Source organism: Vitis vinifera, chromosome 17, assembly GCF_030704535.1.
Source record: "Vitis vinifera cultivar Pinot Noir 40024 chromosome 17, ASM3070453v1".
In the NCBI taxonomy this organism is placed as follows: domain Eukaryota; kingdom Viridiplantae; phylum Streptophyta; class Magnoliopsida; order Vitales; family Vitaceae; genus Vitis; species Vitis vinifera.
In genome coordinates this window covers 7224316-7245213 of record NC_081821.1, presented here as the reverse complement: position 1 = coordinate 7245213, position 20898 = coordinate 7224316, and the positions used below count along the sequence as shown (strand labels likewise).

The window sequence follows — 20898 nt, the reverse complement described above, 5'->3', positions numbered from 1 at the left end:
TTATTCTTTTTTTTTTTTCCTCTTGGGTTTGCCACCATCTCCACTTTATCCCCACAAAGGACCTTTCTGCATTATCTCAAGCATAGCTGTTAATGAATGGCTTCTCCAAGCATTTGCATTTTTGAATATTTCTCCAAGAACAATCTTAAAATGCATTCTCACCTTTTGTTGTTGATATCTATGATTGCACTACAGAATTTTTAATGAGTTTCCTCCTCCCCTACTTTTGTGGGAAAGTAGATGCCCTTTCTGCTATTTAAATATGGGATGGGAATATGGATTGACTGATGATATATGCATCCCTGATTTTTCACAAAAAGGAAAATATGGGGAAAATGAACCATTTTACAGACTTGGTAATCTGCATATCTATCTCAGTATTCCATATATGTGGAAAGTATATGTACATGAATGAAAACTCAGTACCCCTAAGCAAATCAAAAGGCACCTTCTCATACAGTTACAAGAAGAAACTGTTGCTACTTGAGCTTCTCTAAGATAAACTACCCTGTCCCATTAGGGAAATGATCAGTCATCCTCCACCTCTTCCTCCCAGTCAATTAGCTTGCCAATTAGGTTTGCAACAAGGACTAAGCAAGAGGACATTAAGGGCGTTCAAATTTGTGATTTGAATTCAACCTTGCCCTTCATATTTATATGACACTACGACTCAATTAAGAGCTCTCTTGGAAGTTGAGTGACCGAGACAAGGCTGCAGGGTTAGCCCGCAACACGGCAGAGGTGTCAATAGCATGATTTTTATCATCACCCTTCAAGTGGAAGGCATTGAAGAGCCCTCCTCCGCTGACTGAATCAACCTTGTCATTCTTAATCCCGAGCGTTGTCCATATGGAACTCTTTGCAGCTTCAGCAGGATCATCAATTCTCAAGGTCTTTGGAACCCAGAGGCATCTCTCTGAACTCCTCTGTTTTGGGGTCTCTTCATCCTCCACAATGCTTGGTTTAAGAATGTCCCCTTCCCTTGAATGCTTCCCTAAGGTTGGAGAATTTTGTCTGGAGTTTGGAGTCTTTTGGTTTGCAGAAGAAGATGGTGGAGACAACCAAGGAATGTTCCAAGGGGCCGTAACATGACAATTCCAATAGGCTGCAGGATAGAATGGCATAGGAAAACCTGGAGGACAGAAAGGTGGAGGCACTGCAGAATTCCAAGGATAAGGCCAGGGAATCCCAGGGATACATGGAATTCGAGAAGGTACACCATGGGAATTTCGCTTTGCCTCATGTAGCCCATACTTGCTTCCTTCCTCCGATGAATTTGAAACGGTGATAGAAGATGCACTAGAGTGATCATCACCATTTTCCTGAACTCTGAAAGAAACTGGAATTCCCTGTTCTTCGTGTGTATGAAACCCGTTTCGGGCCCCATTAGGCATCTTTTTCTCCTCAAGATTTAAAACAGAAGTCATGGAATCACAAAAGGGTGCATCCGAGCCAAAAGTCAGTACTGTGCCATTGCTTTTCAAAGTTGGTTGGTGCACCCCATTAGTAGCCTCAATTCGAACAGTTTGGAGTGCTTCAGAGATGGTGATATGTCGATAATGCGAGGCAGAATTCTTGTTCTTTCGACGGCCAGCTCCCACTGGAACATTCCTCATGGTACCCCCAGCAGTCCAATACCTCTGGCAGCTTTTGCAGAAGTGACGGGGTTGGTTAATGTTGTAATTGTTGTAATAACAGAACTTTGTGTCCATGCTATTACAGCGGGGGCATGGAAGGATTTTGTCTGGCTTCTTCAGGGTTTTCTCTTGAGAATCAGGACTATCACTTTGTCCTTTTTCCGCCTTGGAAGTTTTTAGTGTTACATTTTCTTCAGCAATAGAGGGTGTTTTAGGGTTCTCATTGCTCTCTGCCACTGTTTCTGAATTCCTTGACTCCTCTGAACCATCTTCTCCTTTGGTCTCAGCAGGTTTTCCTCCCAGGGCATCCTGAAAATTTAAACAAATTTTCTTGTAAGCAGCATGTACATGTACCATAAACAAAATTCATCATAGCTTAATAAGAAATGAGAAAAGATCATTGTTAGATCTTCGTTAATTTTTATTTTATTTTATTTTATAAATATTTTTTTTGCTATTTAGAGCCAGAGGATCTATAAAAGCCAAATATACTTCAATTCATATCCTCTGTTATACCAGACTTTGAGATATGAACAAGATTATCATCCAAAGGACAATCAAAATTTAGGAACTTGAGGCAGAAACAATCCCAGACTTGCATAGGAAAGAGAAATCAAAGGCACTGGCTTGAGAAGAACAATTTGTGTGGAAGGCTTTCACTTCAAGCATAAATTAACTACTAGGAAAAGCAACTTGATTTGTAATACATCAGGATTCAAGATCACTGAAACTTAGGAGTTAGGTACTTTTAGAGGGAGGAAAAAAAAAAAAAAAAACTAAAAATAGTTCCATTCATTGCTTGACTGACTGTAAGAGATCCAAGAGAAAAGAATATGGGGAGGTGGAATTTTTGTTTCTTGAAGAAATTAGTATCCAATTTATTAAAAAAAAGGTGGTCAAAAGGGGAAAAAAATGAAGGGCTTCATCATATCACATAAGGAAAAGAGCTATTGATTTGGAAAAATAAAAATTAGAAAACATAACCAACATCTCAGGGATGAACAATTCACTTGATTTGGTTGCTGATACGATGTCAGAAATTTAAATTTTGAGTACTACATACTTTTCCACCTCAGAAGATCAAAACCTCTACTCATGTACAATACAGATGAGTTTTCCACTTTCTTGAAAGCTAAATCAATGGAGGAGAAAACAATTCCTCTGTTTTCTGAAATTCAAAATCAAAAAATAAAAACTAACTTGTAGAGGTGGAGTTCCAAAACCCTGATCAAATACCCAAAATTTAACAAGTTTGCCAGACCTGAGAAAATGAGAAACTGACACCTACCATGCTTGGAAATGAGAAAACTTCAAAACTAAATTTGACCCATTAATTCATTTTCTTTCTTCCAAGATGCGTCAGTCTCAGATTCACACACAATCAATGCCATAAACACCTCTCCCTCAATTATATACCTTCTCAGTTTCTTCTTCAAGACCATCTTCACGGGCAACAGCAGCGCCAGAGTCTCCAACATCACCTGAGCTGACCGGAGCATCGCCGTCCGCTAGCATGGGTATGGTTTTGCCAAAGAGCTTAAACGCGGGGTCCTTGGGCTCCTGCATTTTCTCGGTGACCAAACAAGGCGCCAAAATTTCGAGAAGGGAAAAAAAAAAAAACAGAGAAAATTTAGGCGAGTGAGAGAGGAGTCGTCGACGCTCGACGCTGGACGCTGTGCGTTGGCAGGGTCGTCGTCTACGATTTCGATCCGTTTAAATGAGATGTGGATGCCACGTCAGCAAATGAGTTGATTCTCAGCCACAAGTTCATGTGGTCTTTAAGATCTGCTCCCCTTTTGATTCTGGATGCACACAATCTCTGTGCACCCACCCTTTTTCTTTTGATTGTTGTCACCATTTTTCTAACTTTTTCTCGTCATCACATATGACGTGATAATATATTTCCTATAAAAATTTATATATTTTAATTTTCTTTTAAATAAATAAGTCAAAATTTTAACCAGTAATTACCACGTGGACTTTCTAGAATAAATAATTACCACGGTGGACCTCCAATAATTTTGGTTAATGGCTTCCCAAGAAAAAAAATAGAAAAATCCAAAAAAAAAAAAAAATCATAATTAAGATAATCTAAGAAGAAAAGTAAATGATATTAAGTACTTTTGGAAAAAATAATAATAATAATTTCAACTATGAATCAATTATTACTAAAATTCATTATAAAACTGATTTTTAATTGTCTAAAAATAGAAAATAAGTAAAGCTCTTAAATAAAATAGTATATATTAATAGTTCACATATTTAAAAAATTTAATTATTTAATAGACGCCTAACAAAAAAACATACCACATGAGAAAATTACGACATTTGTTAGGGAAATTATTAATTTTTTTTTTTAAAAAAACATCCTCTAATCTCTAGTCACATGAAAATAGAAAATACCACATGAGAAAATTACGACATTTGTTAGGGAAATTATTAATTTTTTTTAAAAAAAAACATGCTCTAATCTCTAGTCACATGAAAATAGAAAATGAGGAGAACATTCTCCCATTATTTGTAATCTACTTTATGTGATAAAGTTGTATGAAAAGTGATTGTTTTCAAATTGAAAAGTGTGTTTTTTAAAAAAAATTAGGAATGCTTTTGACATAATTTTTATTTTAATTACTTATAATGAAAGTGTTTTTTTATAAGTTTTTTTAAAAGAATCACCAATCAAGTGTTTCTCTATAAACCATTATAAGTGATTTTAAAATTTTGTAAGAGTGTTTCCTAAAATTTATCATACCTAATTTTTTTAAAAACATTTTTAGGTTAAAAACACTTTCTATAATCACTTTCAAACGAATTCTAGATGTTTGAAAAATTTTATAAACATTTTTAAAATTTTGAAAAATAACTTATAGTTTTCAATCATTTATGGTGTTTTTTGAGAAAATATTTGTGTTTGAAAGTGTTTTTTTTTTTTTTCCTTCTTGAAGTGTTTTAGGTGGAAGCATTTTCTTATAAAGTGGTTTTAAAATAATTACCTATAAAGTATTTCTCTAAAAAACACTACTGAGCATGTTTGAAAGTGATTCTAAGAAACGTTTCTAACTTTTTTAATACTTAAATAATAAAAATTTTTAGATGTTAGAAATATTACAAACACTTTAATTACTATCAAACCATACTAGAAAGTGTTTTTGATCTTTTTAACACTTGCAAATTTTTATTTTTTAAGTATTAAAAAACTAAAAATATTTCCTAAAATCATTACTAAATGCACTAGTGATTTTTCAATATTACAAGTAATTTTTTAAAATTTTAAAAATATTTCTGAAATTTGATCAAATACTTAATGTTTTTTTCAAAAACATGAAAGTGAGTTTTATAGTGATTTTAAAAAACGTTTATAACATTTCAAACTTAAATGATAAAAAATTTAAAGTATTAGAAATATTAGAAACACTTTCTAAAACTTAAATGAAAAAAAATTTTAAGTATAAAAAATATTAGAAAGACTTCCTAAAATCACTATCAAACATACTCTAATAAATTAAAAACGTTTGCTAAAATCATTGTCAAATGAAATTATGAGATTTTCCTAAAACCACTTTTAGAGAAAACATTTTCACTAAAGATATTTCAAGTAAAATATCATAAAACAATGGAAGTGTTGTATTTATAAATGTTTTTAAGAGAATAACTTATAAAATGTTTCCCCATCAAATAATATAAGTGATTTTTTAACATTATATATGCGTTTAACAATGTTTTTATTTGAAGTATTTTTTGTAAAAGTGTTTTATTTTAAAAAATAATAATTTATCAAGTATTTTTCTAAAAAATATTAGAAGTGATTTTTTAATATTATGAATAATATTTTAAATTTTAAAAAGTGTTTATTGAATTTTGCCAAATTTTTTTTTTTCAAAAACACTTTTGAAGCTAAAAAGGTTTCTCGAATTATTATCAAACCAAAAATGATTTTTAAAATTGTTTTCATATTTTGTGAAATGTCTTTTTCTTTTTCTTTTTTTATAAAAAAAATACTTTTGAGGCTGAAAATGATTCTAAGAATCGTTGCCAAGCCGCCTCTTAATTTAGGTAGCCAACGAAGCGGGTAGAGAAACATTTTCCCATTTTTAAGGCAATAATCATGGAAAATTAATTGAAAATGATACTAATTATCCAGACAAAAGCGCCATTGAAATTAAGCATTTGGTACAAGGAGACCACGTGTAACTAACTATCACTTCTTCAACCAAGGCCTAACAACCCATCTAATCATTCACAGATCTGTTTTATTTGGTTTTGGAACAAGGATGTGAAGTTGGTTAGACGGAAAGTTGGATTTTGTTTGGTTTGCGGGAAATTGCTTTTTGTTTAAAACTAGATTTGAAAAAAAAAAAAAAAAAAAATCAGATTTTACGTGTGAAATGGGATTTTCCTTTTCAGTCAAAAAAATTGGGCTTTGATTTTTTAAGTCCAACTTTGACGTTGTGGTTGCGATTACTTTCTTGATGGTCTTTGTAAATTGTTGTCAGAGAAATACCTTAGAGAAATCAAAATCCTCCACGTAATCAACACATTGATGACATCAAAATCCAAATCATCATCACATGATTCACATGCAATATAAATCCGTTGAAGGTTTACTAATACATTTGGGTCTTCTATTTTTTTTTTTATTATATGTATTCAACTTATGATACAAATACATTAAAAATATGCCATATGAATAATAAGAGCCCGTGACACGTGACCATGAAAAAAATAAAAAATTCTCTTAATTTTTTTTATTAGTCTCATAGTATTAAGAGTGTCTTTTAAGAGAGTAATTTTAAAAAATATTTTTATTATTTTTAATACTTAAATAATAAAAATTTTCAAGCATTAAAAATATTAAAAACATTTTTTATTTCTAAATTATATAATTTATTTTAAAATTTAAAATAAGATTTTAATAAAATATAATCATTAGTAACAATTTTCCACTCATCCTATCCATCACTTACTTGTCGTTGCTATCTAATATCATAAATATCATATGTAGGTAACCGAGGGGAGTAGAATTGATCAATCCACTAGTCGGTCGATTGCCCGATCGACAGTGCATTCCTCTGTCAGTAGCAAGCATAATTTAAGAAGGATTATTGGAGAATAGAAATGGGATAGTTTCTTGAAGATTTTCGAGCGTACCATTTGTCGGATATCTTCCCAGAAACAAACAAGGGCCAATCTGAAAAACGAGGTACGATGGGTCAACGAATAACAAATATCTGGGTGTAGCTTGCTGAGGATGTTGTTTTGATGGGACTAACCCTAGGGGCTAGGCCCAAGGGTCCATTCTCAAACCTTCATTTCACTGGTGATTGTTTCTCAACCTTTCCTTCAAAAGAAGCCAGTAATAAGGACACAGCTACCATGAGATATCAATATTTACTATTTAGAGTCGGTTCCAGAGAGTTTTTAGTAAGGGGTGTTTGGTACATAAGGATTAATATTTTGTTTCGTTCTTTTTTTTTTTTTATTAAGGATGGAATGAATTTGATAATTTCATTTTTAGTGTTTGGATAAACTTAAAATTTTAAAATTAAAATAATTATTTATTTTTATTTCAATTTTTGATAATAATAGAAATATGAATAAAAAAGAAATAAATTGATTATAATATTCTTACATATAATTTTAAATATATATATTTAATTTTAAAAGAATAGATTTTGAGAGTTTTTTTGTTATTAAACAAAATAATATCCCTCAAAATATTGGGATTACGAGGTTTAGAGAAATTGTTAAGATGTAATGGTTTATTTCAAAAAAAAAAAAAAGAGACAAAAAAAATAGAGTTCAAGGATAAAATAATATTTTTAAACTATTTTATATTATTATATGATATGAATGAATGAAAATATAAGTGTGATTTGATTTCTATTAGAATAACTTTTTATTTCATTCTATTCTTTATAAAGGTTATCCATGGGAACAATGGAGAAGTTATCCAAACATGGGACAATGGAGGAAAGGAATAAAATATCCATTCCTACTCATCATTCCCTTGTACCAAATATTTCCTTATAGTTAAAAAGTATTTTTTTTTTAAGAAAAGAAATAAGATTGATAAAAATTTAAAAATATTTTAAAAATATTAAACAATTATTTGATGTGATAAGTAATTCTTTTAAAAATGTTTTTTTTTTTTTAAAAAAAAAAACTTCAACTAATAAGGATAACACTCAACCACATTCTTAAGCTCAGAATCATTATTTCTTAGATTCTATTCTCATGCTTGATCATATGTACTTCTTATCATTATTTTTATCTAGACCTTACGTCAATCTCAAAAGGGAAAATAGGCTTTAGGCATTTGGACTTCTTCACCACCGTGTATTTCTTGATTCTAGTATATCCTATTAATGTGGTGACACTCACAAGCAAAAATAAAGAAAATAACAAGATATTTTAACATGAAACTCGATATCCCTGCGTAACTCAATAATATTAAAAGTGCATTTGATAATATTTTTATTTGAAATATTTTTAGTAAAAATATTTTTAAAAAAATCACCTATAAATATTTTCCCAAAAAACACTGTAAGTGATTTTTCAAGCTATAAATGATTTTACAAATTTTAAAAAGTGTTTTTTAAATTTTACCACACACCTTATTTTCTTTAAAAACACCTTTTTTTTTTTGCTATACCAGTGTTTTTAAAAAGTACTTCCTATTGAGGCTTTACGATCCAATGTTCCCATTGTAGTTATGTTACTTGTTTTGATTCCGGTAGGCACTGTCAATCTATTCTTTTTCTTGTGGGGCAAATCACACCAAGAGCCTCTCAGCGGGTAGAGAAACAAGAGAAAGCCAAAGGACAATAATTTTTTGGATGCTTGGAGCATAGATGAACATGCAAACATATACTATACAAGATGGAACAACCAAGCATATGTGCAAGATCTTCAAGTTCATCAGCAGGTTTCAGAGATATCTGAGGGTAAATCGAGTAGGAGTTTCCTTAAAATTTCACAAACTCATGGAGCTTCTGCAGACTTGAGGACCGGGAACTACAACAACCAGACAATTTTGTAAGATAATGGTTAAGAAACAGTCAAAGACAAAGGTTTTGGGCCTTCAATCCTAGCCTGTTTCAACTTTCAGGTGCCCCTTGTCTGGGGTAAGGCCTTTGACAGGTTCTTGTTCTGTTAAAATTCAGGAAAGCCTAAATATCAGAACAAGGCCTTTGGTCCCTCCTCAGTCCCCACATAAGCCGATACCTGTTGTGCCTCTAAAAACAAGATTTAATTGTATACACATACTTTAATTTGAAATCAATACGGCTTGATGAAGTGTCTATTTCTCTTTAAATGGAGAAACAGGGCAAATCAATGCCACTTTCTTCTAACATCACCTCTAGGCTCTAGTAGTTATTCATCAATAATGATCTTATGTAGTGCATTCTGAAATGTATGGAACATCTCAATCCTCAATAGCAACATTTAAGAAGTGGGAGATGGGTGGATGCAGACTTAAGATAATTCCCATGCTTATGGGTAAGAAGAAACCAATTTTCTCCATTAACTTCATGATACATCTCATTCATGTTGACTCTCACAAAGAAACAGTTTTCCTATATTCGTTTGTACACTGCTCCTCGTGTTACATGCATATGTGAGAATTAATGCATAGTACTGACTAGAGCTTCAAATAAAAACTTGCCCTGATGTTATATCAAGTATACTTGAACTAGCCCAGATGCCCAAAAGCAGGGGTAGAGAAGCTATTCAGACTAGATTGCTTTCCTTATGTGATACATGAAGAAAATTTAAACAGCATAGGATCACATGTTGACATTTAAGCATGCATTGAACGGCAAAAAACGGAAACGCTCACCTTGGTTAATTCCGTGAAAAGCCATTTCTTGCTTTTTTCTGGTATTCAGGAAGCTCCTCCAGTGCTTGATAGTGCGAGAATTACGGGTTAATGAGCTCTTCCCTTCTACACCCAGATTCAGTCCCAAACGAGAGTGCGTGCTCTCTTTCACCAAAGGAGGAAGGAGCAAACGGCCAACATGAAAGAGAGCTCCTCCATTTCTTTTATATATATATATATAAATAAATATATATATTCATATATATATATCACACATTATTTGGACCACCACTTGACTTAATGGGCCAGTCAAGTGAATTAGGGTGAGCCCATAAAAAATCAAGCAACAATATGTGTCCAGTCCCATTATGGACCACAATGCAAAAATAAATAACACTGATTTATGACATTATTAAATTGATTATGTAAGTCCACACATAAAAATTCCAACAATCTCCCACTTGGACTACATAATCAAACATTACAACATACACAAAATCATAAATCAATGTCCCATAGAATCTCATCAGAAATAAATAATCAAAAGCAATCATATATGCTTTATTGCTTGATTCATAGGGAAATGTACAATAATAGCAATCCTTTCAACAATAACATAGTATTACAATACCAAAAAATGGCTCCCACTAACTCAATACAATCTAGGCTTCCAACAACCCCATTTGAGATACATGTTCTTGAAATGCAATTATGGGTAAGCCTTTTGTTAATGGATCCACCAACATACTTTTTGTGGACATGTGTTCAATATCAATAAGAGACTCTGCCACTTTCTCCTTAACAAAATAGAACTTTACATCAATATGTTTGGAGCGAGAAATACTCCTAGTGTTCTTGGAGAAAGCAACAGCTGCGGAATTATCACAAAATAATTTCAGCGGTCTAGAAATGGAGTCAACAACTCCTAAAGCTGAAACAAAATTCCGCATCCACATAGCATGACAACAAGTCTCATAACATGCCACATACTCTGCCTCCATAGTTGAGGATGCTGTAAGTGTCTGCTTGACACTTTTCCAAGATACAGCTCCTCCTGCCATCATAAAAATATAGCCCGTAGTGGATTTCTTATCATCTATGCAGCCAGCAAAATCAGCATCACAAAACCCAACTACATCAAGTAAGCTGGTGCGCTGATATGTCAACATTAAGTCCTTAGTTCCTTGCAAATACCTAAGGACCTTCTTAGCTGCTTTCCAATGTTGACTCCCAGGATTGCTCAAGTACCTTCCCAACATGCCCACAACAAAAGCAATATCAGGGCGTGTACATACTTGAGCATACATAAGGCTGCCCACCACAGATGAATAAGGAATGGTCTTCATTTCCTCTCTCTCATCATCATTTTGAGGACACTGAGCCTTTGAAAATTTATCACCCTTCACAATTGGCGCTTTAGTAGATTTACAGTTGTGCATATTGAACCTCTTCAATATCTTTTCAATATAGGCTCTTTGAGACAATTTAAACACTCCATTAGCCCTATCACGAAGAATCTTTATGCCCAAGACATAAGAAGCCTCACCAAGATCCTTCATGTCAAAATGGGTTGACAACATGTACTTTGTCTCAATAAAACATCAATTCTTCAATCCAAACCCAAAAATTGCACAAAAAAACCAAAATTTTGTGATTTTTGGAGCTCATTTGATGATATTTCGAAAATTAGGGCTTGTTTGGTTCTTGCTATTATGCGGTTTTTTGTGCAATTTTTGGGTTTGGATTGAAGAATTGATGTTTTAGGATGGAAATCTATGCATTTTTGACGAAAAATGCGTGAAATTTTGGGCGGAAAATTTTTTTTTTCTTCTCCAGAACCAGGCCGTGCTCAGCTGGAGGAGAAGATGAACAGTGACGTGATGACGTCATCATGACGTCATAAAAAAAAAACATTTTTTTTTTTTTGCCTTGGTATTCTTGGATTGATTGTGCATATGCTAGAATTTTTTATGCATTTGTTAAATTTGACTTTATTGGGCTAGAATTTTTAAGCATTTGTTAAATTTGACTTTATTGAGGCAATGAAGCACACTTGTGTGATTGCCTATCGCAATTCCAAGTGTGTCAAATTGTGAAAATTGAATATTTTATTTTATTCATGACAATTGTGAACATATGTGTGATTGCCTATCGTGATCCTATATGTGTCAAATTGTCTTTGTTGAGATAATTTAACTCCCACATTTAATCGTTTTATTATTGTGATTACTAAGATCCATACGGGTATTGTAATTGTCCTATCGATGATAACAATGCTTGGTAGGATGCTTAGATTGGTGAAGGAAATTAATTGTATATTATGAACTGTACTAATTTTCTTTGCCCTTTCGGTAATAAAATTAGTACATTTTGGTTGTAATATTTAATTAGTTGTCCTTACCGCCGTGGAATTTTTAAAAATTCCAAGCTATTGCTAAATTGAGAAATTATGGAAATTAGCAAATGCATGATATTGTAATAACATGCATACTGTTGAATTTTGCTATTTTCCAGCTACTAGCAATCCTGGTATTACTCTGCAATTGTCTGCCATCAAACCTCTTACTGGAATAATTTTGAGGAATGTTTTGAGTCTTTCAATGTGCATATGACTATGCACATTTTGGACTGGGCTTTGAGAGTTGATAAGCCAAGAAAATTTGAGTTCTTCCATATTGTGGCACAAACGCCTAGGTTATATTTCTAGGCAATTATTAGAGAGATTGGTTAGAGATGGTGAGGTGCATGTTGTCCAATTCCTCCTTACTAGAATTTCTGTGGGGTGAAGCCTTAAGGACTGCGGCATATTTTTTGAATCAAGTGCCCAGTAAGTCTGTGCTTAAGACACCTTATGAGCTATGCGCAGCGGAAGCGTGGTTAGGCCCTATAACCCACAGTCAAAGAAACTTGATCCTAAAACCATCAGTGGTTTCTTTGTTGGTTATTGCATTGGATCAAGGGGTTCCAGATTTTATTGTCCATTTCATACCACCAGGATCATTGAGTTAGACAGGGTTGTATATTTTGAAGATGTGAGCTCTGTTGATGAGAGATCTAGTGGTATCTGAAGTTTGATAGTATTATCACCCAAAATGGCTTTAAAGAAAATACAGTTGATAGATGCATATATTTGAGGGTCAGTGGGAGTAGTAACATATTTCTTGTTTTATATGTTGATGATATACTACTCGCATCAAATGATCCTGACTTGTTGATTGAGACAAAGTACATGTTGTCAACCCATTTTGACATGAAGGATCTTGGTGAGGCTTCTTATGTCTTGGGCATAAAGATTCTTCGTGATAGGGCTAATGGAGTGTTTAAATTGTCTCAAAGAGCCTATATTGAAAAGATATTGAAGAGGTTCAATATGCACAACTGTAAATCTACTAAAGCCATTTTGGGTGATAATACTATCAATACAAAGACTTGAAACTTACTGTATGATAGATTGCAGAAAATTAAGTGTAAACTTGAATTTGGTTTTCGGAATTTGATGATCTGTGAGTCCCTAGAATTTTGTGTTTGTTTCTTTTTTTTTTTGGCACCTTCCCATGAGAGCTTTTCCTGTCCTCTTCACCTCTGAAGCAGATACATGGCATGCATTCCAGTGTAGGACATGTATATATCATCCACAAAGTTTACACTTTGTATGCCTCTCACTTGCTAAGTGGCCCTTCTTCTTTTCCCCCCAAAAGGCAATTGTTCAAAGGTAGAGATCAGAACAAAAGTTTCTGCATATCCTTTTTTCTTTCGGTGTAAAAGTTTAGTGGTTTTGCTTAATTTATTAAGATATGATAAGCTGGAAGCTAAAAAAGATTAACATTTCTGCTTCAAATAGAATCTTTTTCTTCTATAAATTCATCTACAAAAGAATGTATTATACCATACGTATTTGCATAAAAACATATACTTCTCTAGTCACTCCACATGTGTCCCCACACGGTGCCTTCTCTTCTAAGGAATAGTCTGCCCAAATTAAACTCCAAGCCTACATTTAAGCCTAGGCCCTGTATAGCTCATTAAACCATTATTTGACTGTGTCCAGAGTAGAGACATGTATTGAACTTCACATACCATTGTTGAGATTGAGAAGGATAAATGCAGTGAATTCAGGGTTTATTTTTTATTTTACAGCCATTCCAGTGATTTTAATCTGCATTACATTAGGCCACTCCAATGAAAATCTTCTTTAAATGTTTCTTCTATTTCTATTGAATTTTTAAAGAAAATCTCAGGGGTAATACAGGTTCAGCCTCTAGTTCAGTCACAAAACAGCTACTCTTGGCACCTTGATAATTATCCACCCCACCACTAGTGACCTCAATTCCTCAAACCCAGCTTGCTTACTAGCTCTTCCACCATGGTTGCCATCACCTGTTCTCTGACAGCACCATCAAGATCAAGTTCCCAACAGCTCTATTGCTATTAATGTTATACATGCCACTTCAATTTTCATTATTGGACTCATACTGTTTTGCGATAGTTATGAAGCTGGACCTGCATATGTTTTAGACTTCAACATGGTGGTTGGTTGTGGAGTGTTTAACAAATTACAATGTTCTGGTGCAGACTATTCTGTTCTGGTCCAAATTTGGTTTGCAATCCCAGAAAGAGCCAACCCCAAGCCCATAAAACCTTTCCTGGCTCAGCCAGGTTTAAGCCTGAGAAGACTATTGAGCCATGGGCCATGATCCAATAACTCCAAGGGGTTGTGGATTTTTCCTTTTTGTACCAATTGGGACTTTCTCCTCACCATTCCCATGGGATGCTTTGGTTCACAACTACTAGTCTAATTACATGGTGCTTACATCCTGCTGTACCTCAACTTTTCTGGTTCACTCCTACATTCCCCACCAGTTCATTTCTTGGTTAGAAGTATTTGGATTATCCAAGGACCTTCCCAGAAGGTAACTTTAATGTGGTCAGTTTCCCCTCGCTCAGTTTTGCCATGGCACCTGCAGCTCAGCTAATTGTCTGTCCTATCCAATTGAGATACAATGTTATGTATGACTGTGTCTTAGGGCGTATGGGTTGAAGCATGGTCATGCCAATTTATGTAGATTCTTCATTTTGACCAACCAAAACCACGTCATGATTTTCAGTCTCACTCCATGTCTTGTTTATGTTCTTCATTTAGCATTCAGACCCAATAACAACAGAACCCCTATTTAGGTTTCATCATTCCATTCAGCCCATTGCAGAAAGCAGCTCTTACTTTTCAGGGAGGGGGAAGCTCATGTGTTGAACAATTACATAGAGTATTTTTCTGAAAGTGCCAAGGATATTTTTAAAAATAATAAGCATCTGTTTGAATGAAAGAAAATTGTGATAAGTCAGTAGGAGAGTCAGGATGATGGGTGAGGATGTATAACATTGATCAGATATGAAGTAGCTGATGAACTCATCAACATGACTGCAACATTCGTGGCTTCATTAACATAGTACTCTGTCTCCAAGGCTAATGTAACATTCAGATTTTTTTTTTCTCCCATTTCTTTTGAGGTTGACACCATGAAAGAGGCATCCAGTGCTATTGTCTTCCAATTCAAAAGGTATATGGCTATTTCAATTCTTAGTTATTACAAAGATGTCATCATTGCGTTGGATTCAACCATTGTCAGGAAAGTTAGTAATTTTTCCATGTGAACATTGAGAATTTTACCACTGAAAGTTCCAGGAAAGAACGAGGAAAAAGAAGATAGTTGAAACATGCCTTGGAAAGCATTTAAAAACTTAAGAAATTTAGGCAGGAGGTTCTTAGAAAGCACTTTCCTTTCCTTCTCCTTGCTCTTTCTCAGAACAGAGAAAGCCAACACGTGTACCGTTAACTCTCATGACCTACCTATGAATTTTGATCACTTTTCTAAAGTTTCTTCCAAAATGTTATAATGAATCATGGAAAGTAGTGGAGAAGCACTAAAATCAGGTTGGACCTTTCTCTTTTACTTGGTGCTTTAACTTTATTACTTTATCAACCATTTATATCTGTAAGACACTAATTTTCGGCTTTTGGGTTATTCACACTTAGACAACCTTTTGGCCATGGCTTAGTAAAGTTGTTTGCTCCATAGTCTCATACTTAGTTCAACATAGAGTTGATCATCAACTTATAGACTTTGATGATCTCCCTTAGTCAAAAGAGCTAACCTAATCATTAGAAAAGATTGCTGCCAAATCATCTAATTTTTCGAACAGAACATTCTTAACAAAAGAACTAAGAAAGAAAGAAAGGAGGAGAAAGAAACATTGCAGCAAGAAAAGTTCATGAATGGAATGATAATGGCCAGTGGATAATTCCGAATTTTAGGGTGAAATTCAGTGTTTTCGGATTTAATGGAAGTTCCTCATTGACTTTGAAAAGAAAGAAACATATGCCAATAGGAATGTTTTTGTCCTAATGCACGTAAATTTCCACAGCTTTAGAATGCTTTCACATCCTGTATATGAGTGGCTGCATGTGCTATATATGATTTATTTATATGGATGGCTGTTTCTGTTTTTGCATTTCTCCATCAATTAGAATTAATTAGGATTGAGGGTTTCAATGAATGATATCAATTTTCCAACTTATATTACCTCAGCAGCAGCCAAAAATGATGTGAAAATTTGACATTTTGGTCTTGCTTGGAAATTAAAAGCTCATCACATAGAACATCTGCTCATAGCGTAATTGATGTCCTATCTACTTGGCACAATCCCTACCCCATGCTTTTTTCTTCTCCAACCCCACTTTCTAATCAATATGGGATTGAAATTCATTCAAAGAACAGATCTTCTATTTGTGAGTTATCTTGTCGCTGACTCGCTGCTATTAGCCTTGCATGCCTGTTTCAATACATACCATTGAAATCCTTCAAATCTAATGATATATTCCACTAGGCCTTGACTAATGCCAGAGCAATCTTTTGTCACCCTCCACTTGCGTAGTGTATTCATCTTTTTCTTACCATCTTGACTTAATATATTTCTCATGATATCCCCCACTCAGCTAATCTCAGGGCCTCACTGCATTTTGGCTTCATATCTATGATTCACAATGGAAACGCGTAGACAAGCCTCCACAAGGTGTCCTGTTACCATCACCTTTTTTGACTTAGGTGATATGACTGCATCCCCAACACCCCAAACATCCAAGTTCATTGTAAACATGTATAAATGCAGTAGTTGCTTTAATAGAAACAACATTCACATTATTTGTCACCAAGAAAGAGTGCTATCAGAATGGCGAGCAACCTCCGCTTACTTGTGATTTTATTGGGTTTTTCTTACCTTATCTGTGTGAATGCTGTCCCAGTTGCAAGTAAATATTCTAAACCTCCCCCATCTCTTCTAATCCTTCTTGTTTTCTTCTTCTTCTTCTTCTTCGTCTTCTTCTTCTTCTTCTTTCTGATGATCTTTATATTTTCAGGAACCAGAAGGATGCATGGATATCATCAAGGTCATCAAGTTTCAGAGGTTTCCTTCCTGGTACTATACAAACTTGATGCTACAAATCTAATACAAAATCGATCCATGATTTTTTCATACGCTAAATGCATATTTTTCCTTTTAATTTACAGAACAACATGGAGAAAATTTGGGAGGAACAAAACATTAGAGCAAGGATGGATGCGGAGCTGAATGATTATCCAGGATCAGGGGCTAACAACCGCCACACTCCAAACCCCCACTAGGAAGAGGCTTATGGATTCTTAGTTTTTCTAGATAGTAATTATGTTTCTGGGTAATCTGGTATCATGTTAAGAATGGTCATAAACATGATTTTGCACCTTAGTTGTTCGTATTTAGGAGTTTAGAGTTCAACTATTCGTTTCCACCATAGCTGTTTGTTATGTTATGGAGGAATCCAAGATTCCAAATCAAATCATGTTTGTTTGTGTATCCTGTCCTACATCTACATCCATTATGGGGTTCCATGTTGTCCTGAGATAACTTCTGTTTGATGCAGAACCAGCAGGATCAGAGGCACCCCTTATTCTACAGTGGTTAATTTGCCATGTAACTTTCTTGTATGGGTAAAACCCCTTTGTTCTTGGTATTTCTTGATTATGAAGTAAATTTCAAACTTCTAGTCGGTTTTGGTTTCAAGTTTTAGAATCCTGCCTTCTATCTTCTCTGTGATAAGTCTTATTTTTCTTATGTGTTGCAAGTTTGCTTGCATGCATATACAGCTTTCTTTCTTGGTATGCTTTGTGGCAGTTGCAACTGCTAAAGATGTGTTCCCACCCTTAGGATCTGGCATGGATTACTCAAAAAAGAAAGGAAAACAGGGAAGGAGAAAAAAGAACTCTGCCTTAATTGCTAAGTTTCTTGGACACGGCAAAATTCTGGTGGCCTTTAACTAGGAATTGCTTATTTCTTGCTTGACTTGGCTTTGTTTTGGAAAGAGTGTGGGGAAATAAAATAAAGCAGTTGCTTTCCGCAGGTAGGTGTTGGACAACCAAACTAATCTTAGTTTTTGTAAATCTATTGTTCTTTGACACAAGATCCTGTTAGGTGAACCGCTTAAAAGTTTTTGTAAATATCTCAAACATAGTTTATGTTGAGTGGAGGAAGTGGATTGTTAGGTAGCAGCAACCACTTTGTTACAAATTTCCACTTTGGAGCCTTGGGGTCTATTGGAAGTCCCATGGGCCATGGGATGATAATATTGTTTTGTTTTCTACTTTTCTATAGCATCTGCAGGCACCCATCTGTTAGTAAAAGAGAAAAAAGAACTTGGGAAGCACATTCTTTGATGAAACACACAACAAACACCCATTTCAAATGCTATGTTAAACAAGGTCTAGCATGACTTGGAGAGGCAGAAAAGTTGGCTACACAAATTTGAAAAAACTCACCCTATCAAAAGAAATTGGAATCTGATTTGGACACCACCGACTACAGTTTCGGTGCATGAAGCTTTGTTTCAAGTAGGCTCTTTCAAAGCAAAGGCTGTCCAAATGAGTTACCAAGGAATTTTTGTGGACATGGGTTGTAAACTTTCTCATCCCAAAGAATCTGATTTGCTTGGCCTAGTATCATGTTATTCATCACAACAAAATCCCAAAGAAGCTTTTCTTCTATGTTAATTCTGATCCTCAAAACATTTCCAACAGTGCATGTTTGGCTTGGAAGTTACAACAGACTGCAAATTGTTTAAAACTTTCTTGTCTTGAAGATCTACTTGTTTTATTGTTCTGGAGGTATAGCACAGGTACCATACCTCCAACAGAGTAAACCAATTACTTGTAGCTTCATCATAAAAGGTTTCACAGCTGTGTCATGACCTAAGTTCACCTTCATGCTTGGGTGCATGATTTTTTTACTTTTTTCTATTTTGACAGAATTGTTGGGTTATTCAATTTGTTGGAATGATGGCTTCCCACCCAAATGCCTCAACTCAGTGAACTTAATTCCAATAGTAAAAGCGTACCTAACATCAATATCACTTTAGACCCAAAAATTCCGAAACTTATAGCATATGGTAGATTACCATGGCTGCTAAAGCTCAAGTTTGATATCTTTATTACAAAGTTTCCTCAATGCAGCATACCAAATCAATGTTTGGCACTAAGATGGCAGCACTCCAGGAATTACTCAATGAGATATAATTTTTCTGCATCATAACCACAACTTCAAACCCTAATGACATGATGATAGAATAGACATGCCTGACCTTTATGATCTTTTGTTGGGCATTTGCCCTGTTTTCTTTTAAATTCTGGTAATAGTAGAATCCATTGAAAGAAGTAGCAAAATCTAAAAAGGGAGAGATGCATGGTTTAGTTGTTTGATTGTAATCAATTATATGTCCATTGAAATTGTAGTGGGTTGAGTGAGAAAGGAAAAAAGAAAATGTCTAAAAAAAAAAAAGCCTCATTTCTCAAAAAGCATATCCTGGATCAATGTTTCTCATAATGCATAAGGGATATGGGTGTAACAGATTTTTCCTTTTTCCTTTTGTCTTTTTTTGGGGTAAGAAGTAAACAATCAACATTGACATCAGTATCTCTAGTTTGTTATGATACATGAAGTCATTCATTCACCAAAACTCAACTTATATAATCTTGTTTTCTTCTTTCTGAAGTCGTAAGTCATAACCCAGTAACAAAGTAGGCAACTTGACCTACTTTCTTAATGCCATTTGAAAGTCTAGAAGGTGGCCAAACCTACTGACTGTAATTGGCAATATTTCACAAAAATGAATACCCTTTAAAGTTTGATACCAAGCAGAAAACACAGAAGCGGAATTTTGTGTTTATTTTAGTGATGTTGAAAGGCTTCAAGTGTCTTTATTAATATTGTTAGGTAAGTTCCTATGTAGATGTATGGTTAGCCCAAAAGATGGAAATAAATATGGCAACCACTCCACATACTCAAAAGGAAAATGAAGAATACCTTGGGAACAGGATGCTAGTCAATTTTAATAAAATCAGCTTAGGGACCCCCTCTCATTGCTAGAATTTAGCTTCTACTGTTTGTAATGGTGGGGCTATCTAATTAATGAAGCAATGGGGATATGAATAAGTGAGAAAACAGCTCTCTTCACCACTTCTGAGACAATTTAATTTTGCTGCCTTCATTAATGTTTTTCCTTTCACTCATCATATTTTCTTTCCCTTTTTTAAGCTAAAGAACAAAAAAGGAAAACAAAGAGCTGATTATGCAGTGGGGCATGGGAGAAAGGCAGAACCACCCTCATTGCAAATAATCTCATGAATATGTACTATCCCCAATTTTTTTACAGTATTGGGTGAAAAGTATTCAGTAGTGATTCATTGAAGCAGTTACTCAGCTTGAAGGGTGAAGGGTTAACAGTATGTGATCCCTTACGTACCTCAGTATGCATATGGTGATGCATTACCTTTTTTTCTGGGCAGAAGCAACTCCACCCAAGACTCATGGGGGGTTGGTATCTCTGGACTTATCCTGTACATCATCTAGAGCCTTGTATGGGCATTCTGCATTTATGATTTTTCTGCTATTATTTGTCATTGATGCTTCAACTACACAAGCAGGAGTGATTTGTATATTGGTTTCCTTAGTTCAGGGAAAAGGATGGGAAAGGATAAATGTCAGAAGCCAATGGTGACAACAGAGAAGGTGTGCTTGTATAGGAATAATATCTTTTGGCATCTTTCTCATTCTATTCTTACTCATACTACAGAGAGGATCATGTGAGAGGTGATCATCCAAATAAGAGCTGGAAATTACTTTGTTCTTCTAATTCATTAATTTGCTGAGGAATCTGTTAAGCAAAAGCTTGCATATATTTCGAGAAGTGCAGAAGATGCACTGCTTACATATTGAGCAGAAGAAGTTCATAACACTGTATATGTATGAATTTTTCTTAATTATATAGATACGTCTTAAAGCCGTGAGGTTCTAGTAATGCCTGCATGAGAGTGAACAGGTTGTTACATGCTGAATTAGAGTTGATCCTAACCCTGGTGTGGA

At 34.5% G+C, this 20898-nt stretch overlaps 1 protein-coding gene and 1 long non-coding RNA gene across 3 annotated transcripts; one reads left to right on the top strand and one right to left on the bottom strand.

Annotated features, from left to right (window-relative positions):
* Window positions 1-357: 357 nt before the first annotated feature.
* LOC100257057 (cyclic dof factor 3) lies at window positions 358-3382 on the bottom strand. Its single transcript, XM_002281958.5, has 2 exons — window positions 3054-3382; window positions 358-1946 (listed from the first exon to the last, which is right to left on the bottom strand). The coding sequence occupies exons 1-2, from the start codon at window positions 3201-3203 to the stop codon at window positions 675-677; spliced, it is 1422 nt and encodes a 473-aa protein (XP_002281994.1). The 5' UTR covers window positions 3204-3382; the 3' UTR covers window positions 358-674.
* A 12806-nt stretch (window positions 3383-16188) lies between these two features.
* Window positions 16189-20815, top strand: LOC100251924 (uncharacterized). Of its 2 annotated transcripts, XR_788038.3 has the most exons (4): window positions 16189-16759; window positions 16868-16926; window positions 17019-20349; window positions 20487-20815. It is a non-coding gene; the product is annotated as an uncharacterized LOC100251924 (long non-coding RNA). The 2 variants fall into 2 exon arrangements; XR_788037.3 differs by lacking the exon at window positions 20487-20815 and having other exon boundaries at window positions 16248-16759; window positions 17019-17547.
* Window positions 20816-20898: the final 83 nt, after the last annotated feature.

Bases quoted from the DNA above. Each gene is read 5' to 3' on its own strand.
- LOC100257057 (XM_002281958.5), bottom strand. From the start codon at position 3,203: ATGCAGGAGCCCAAGGACCCCGCGTTTAAGCTCTTTGGCAAAACCATA. The intron at 1,947-3,053 runs GTATATAATTGA...TTAAATTTTCAG, and splicing joins TTGAAGAAGAAACTGAGAAG to GATGCCCTGGGAGGAAAACC.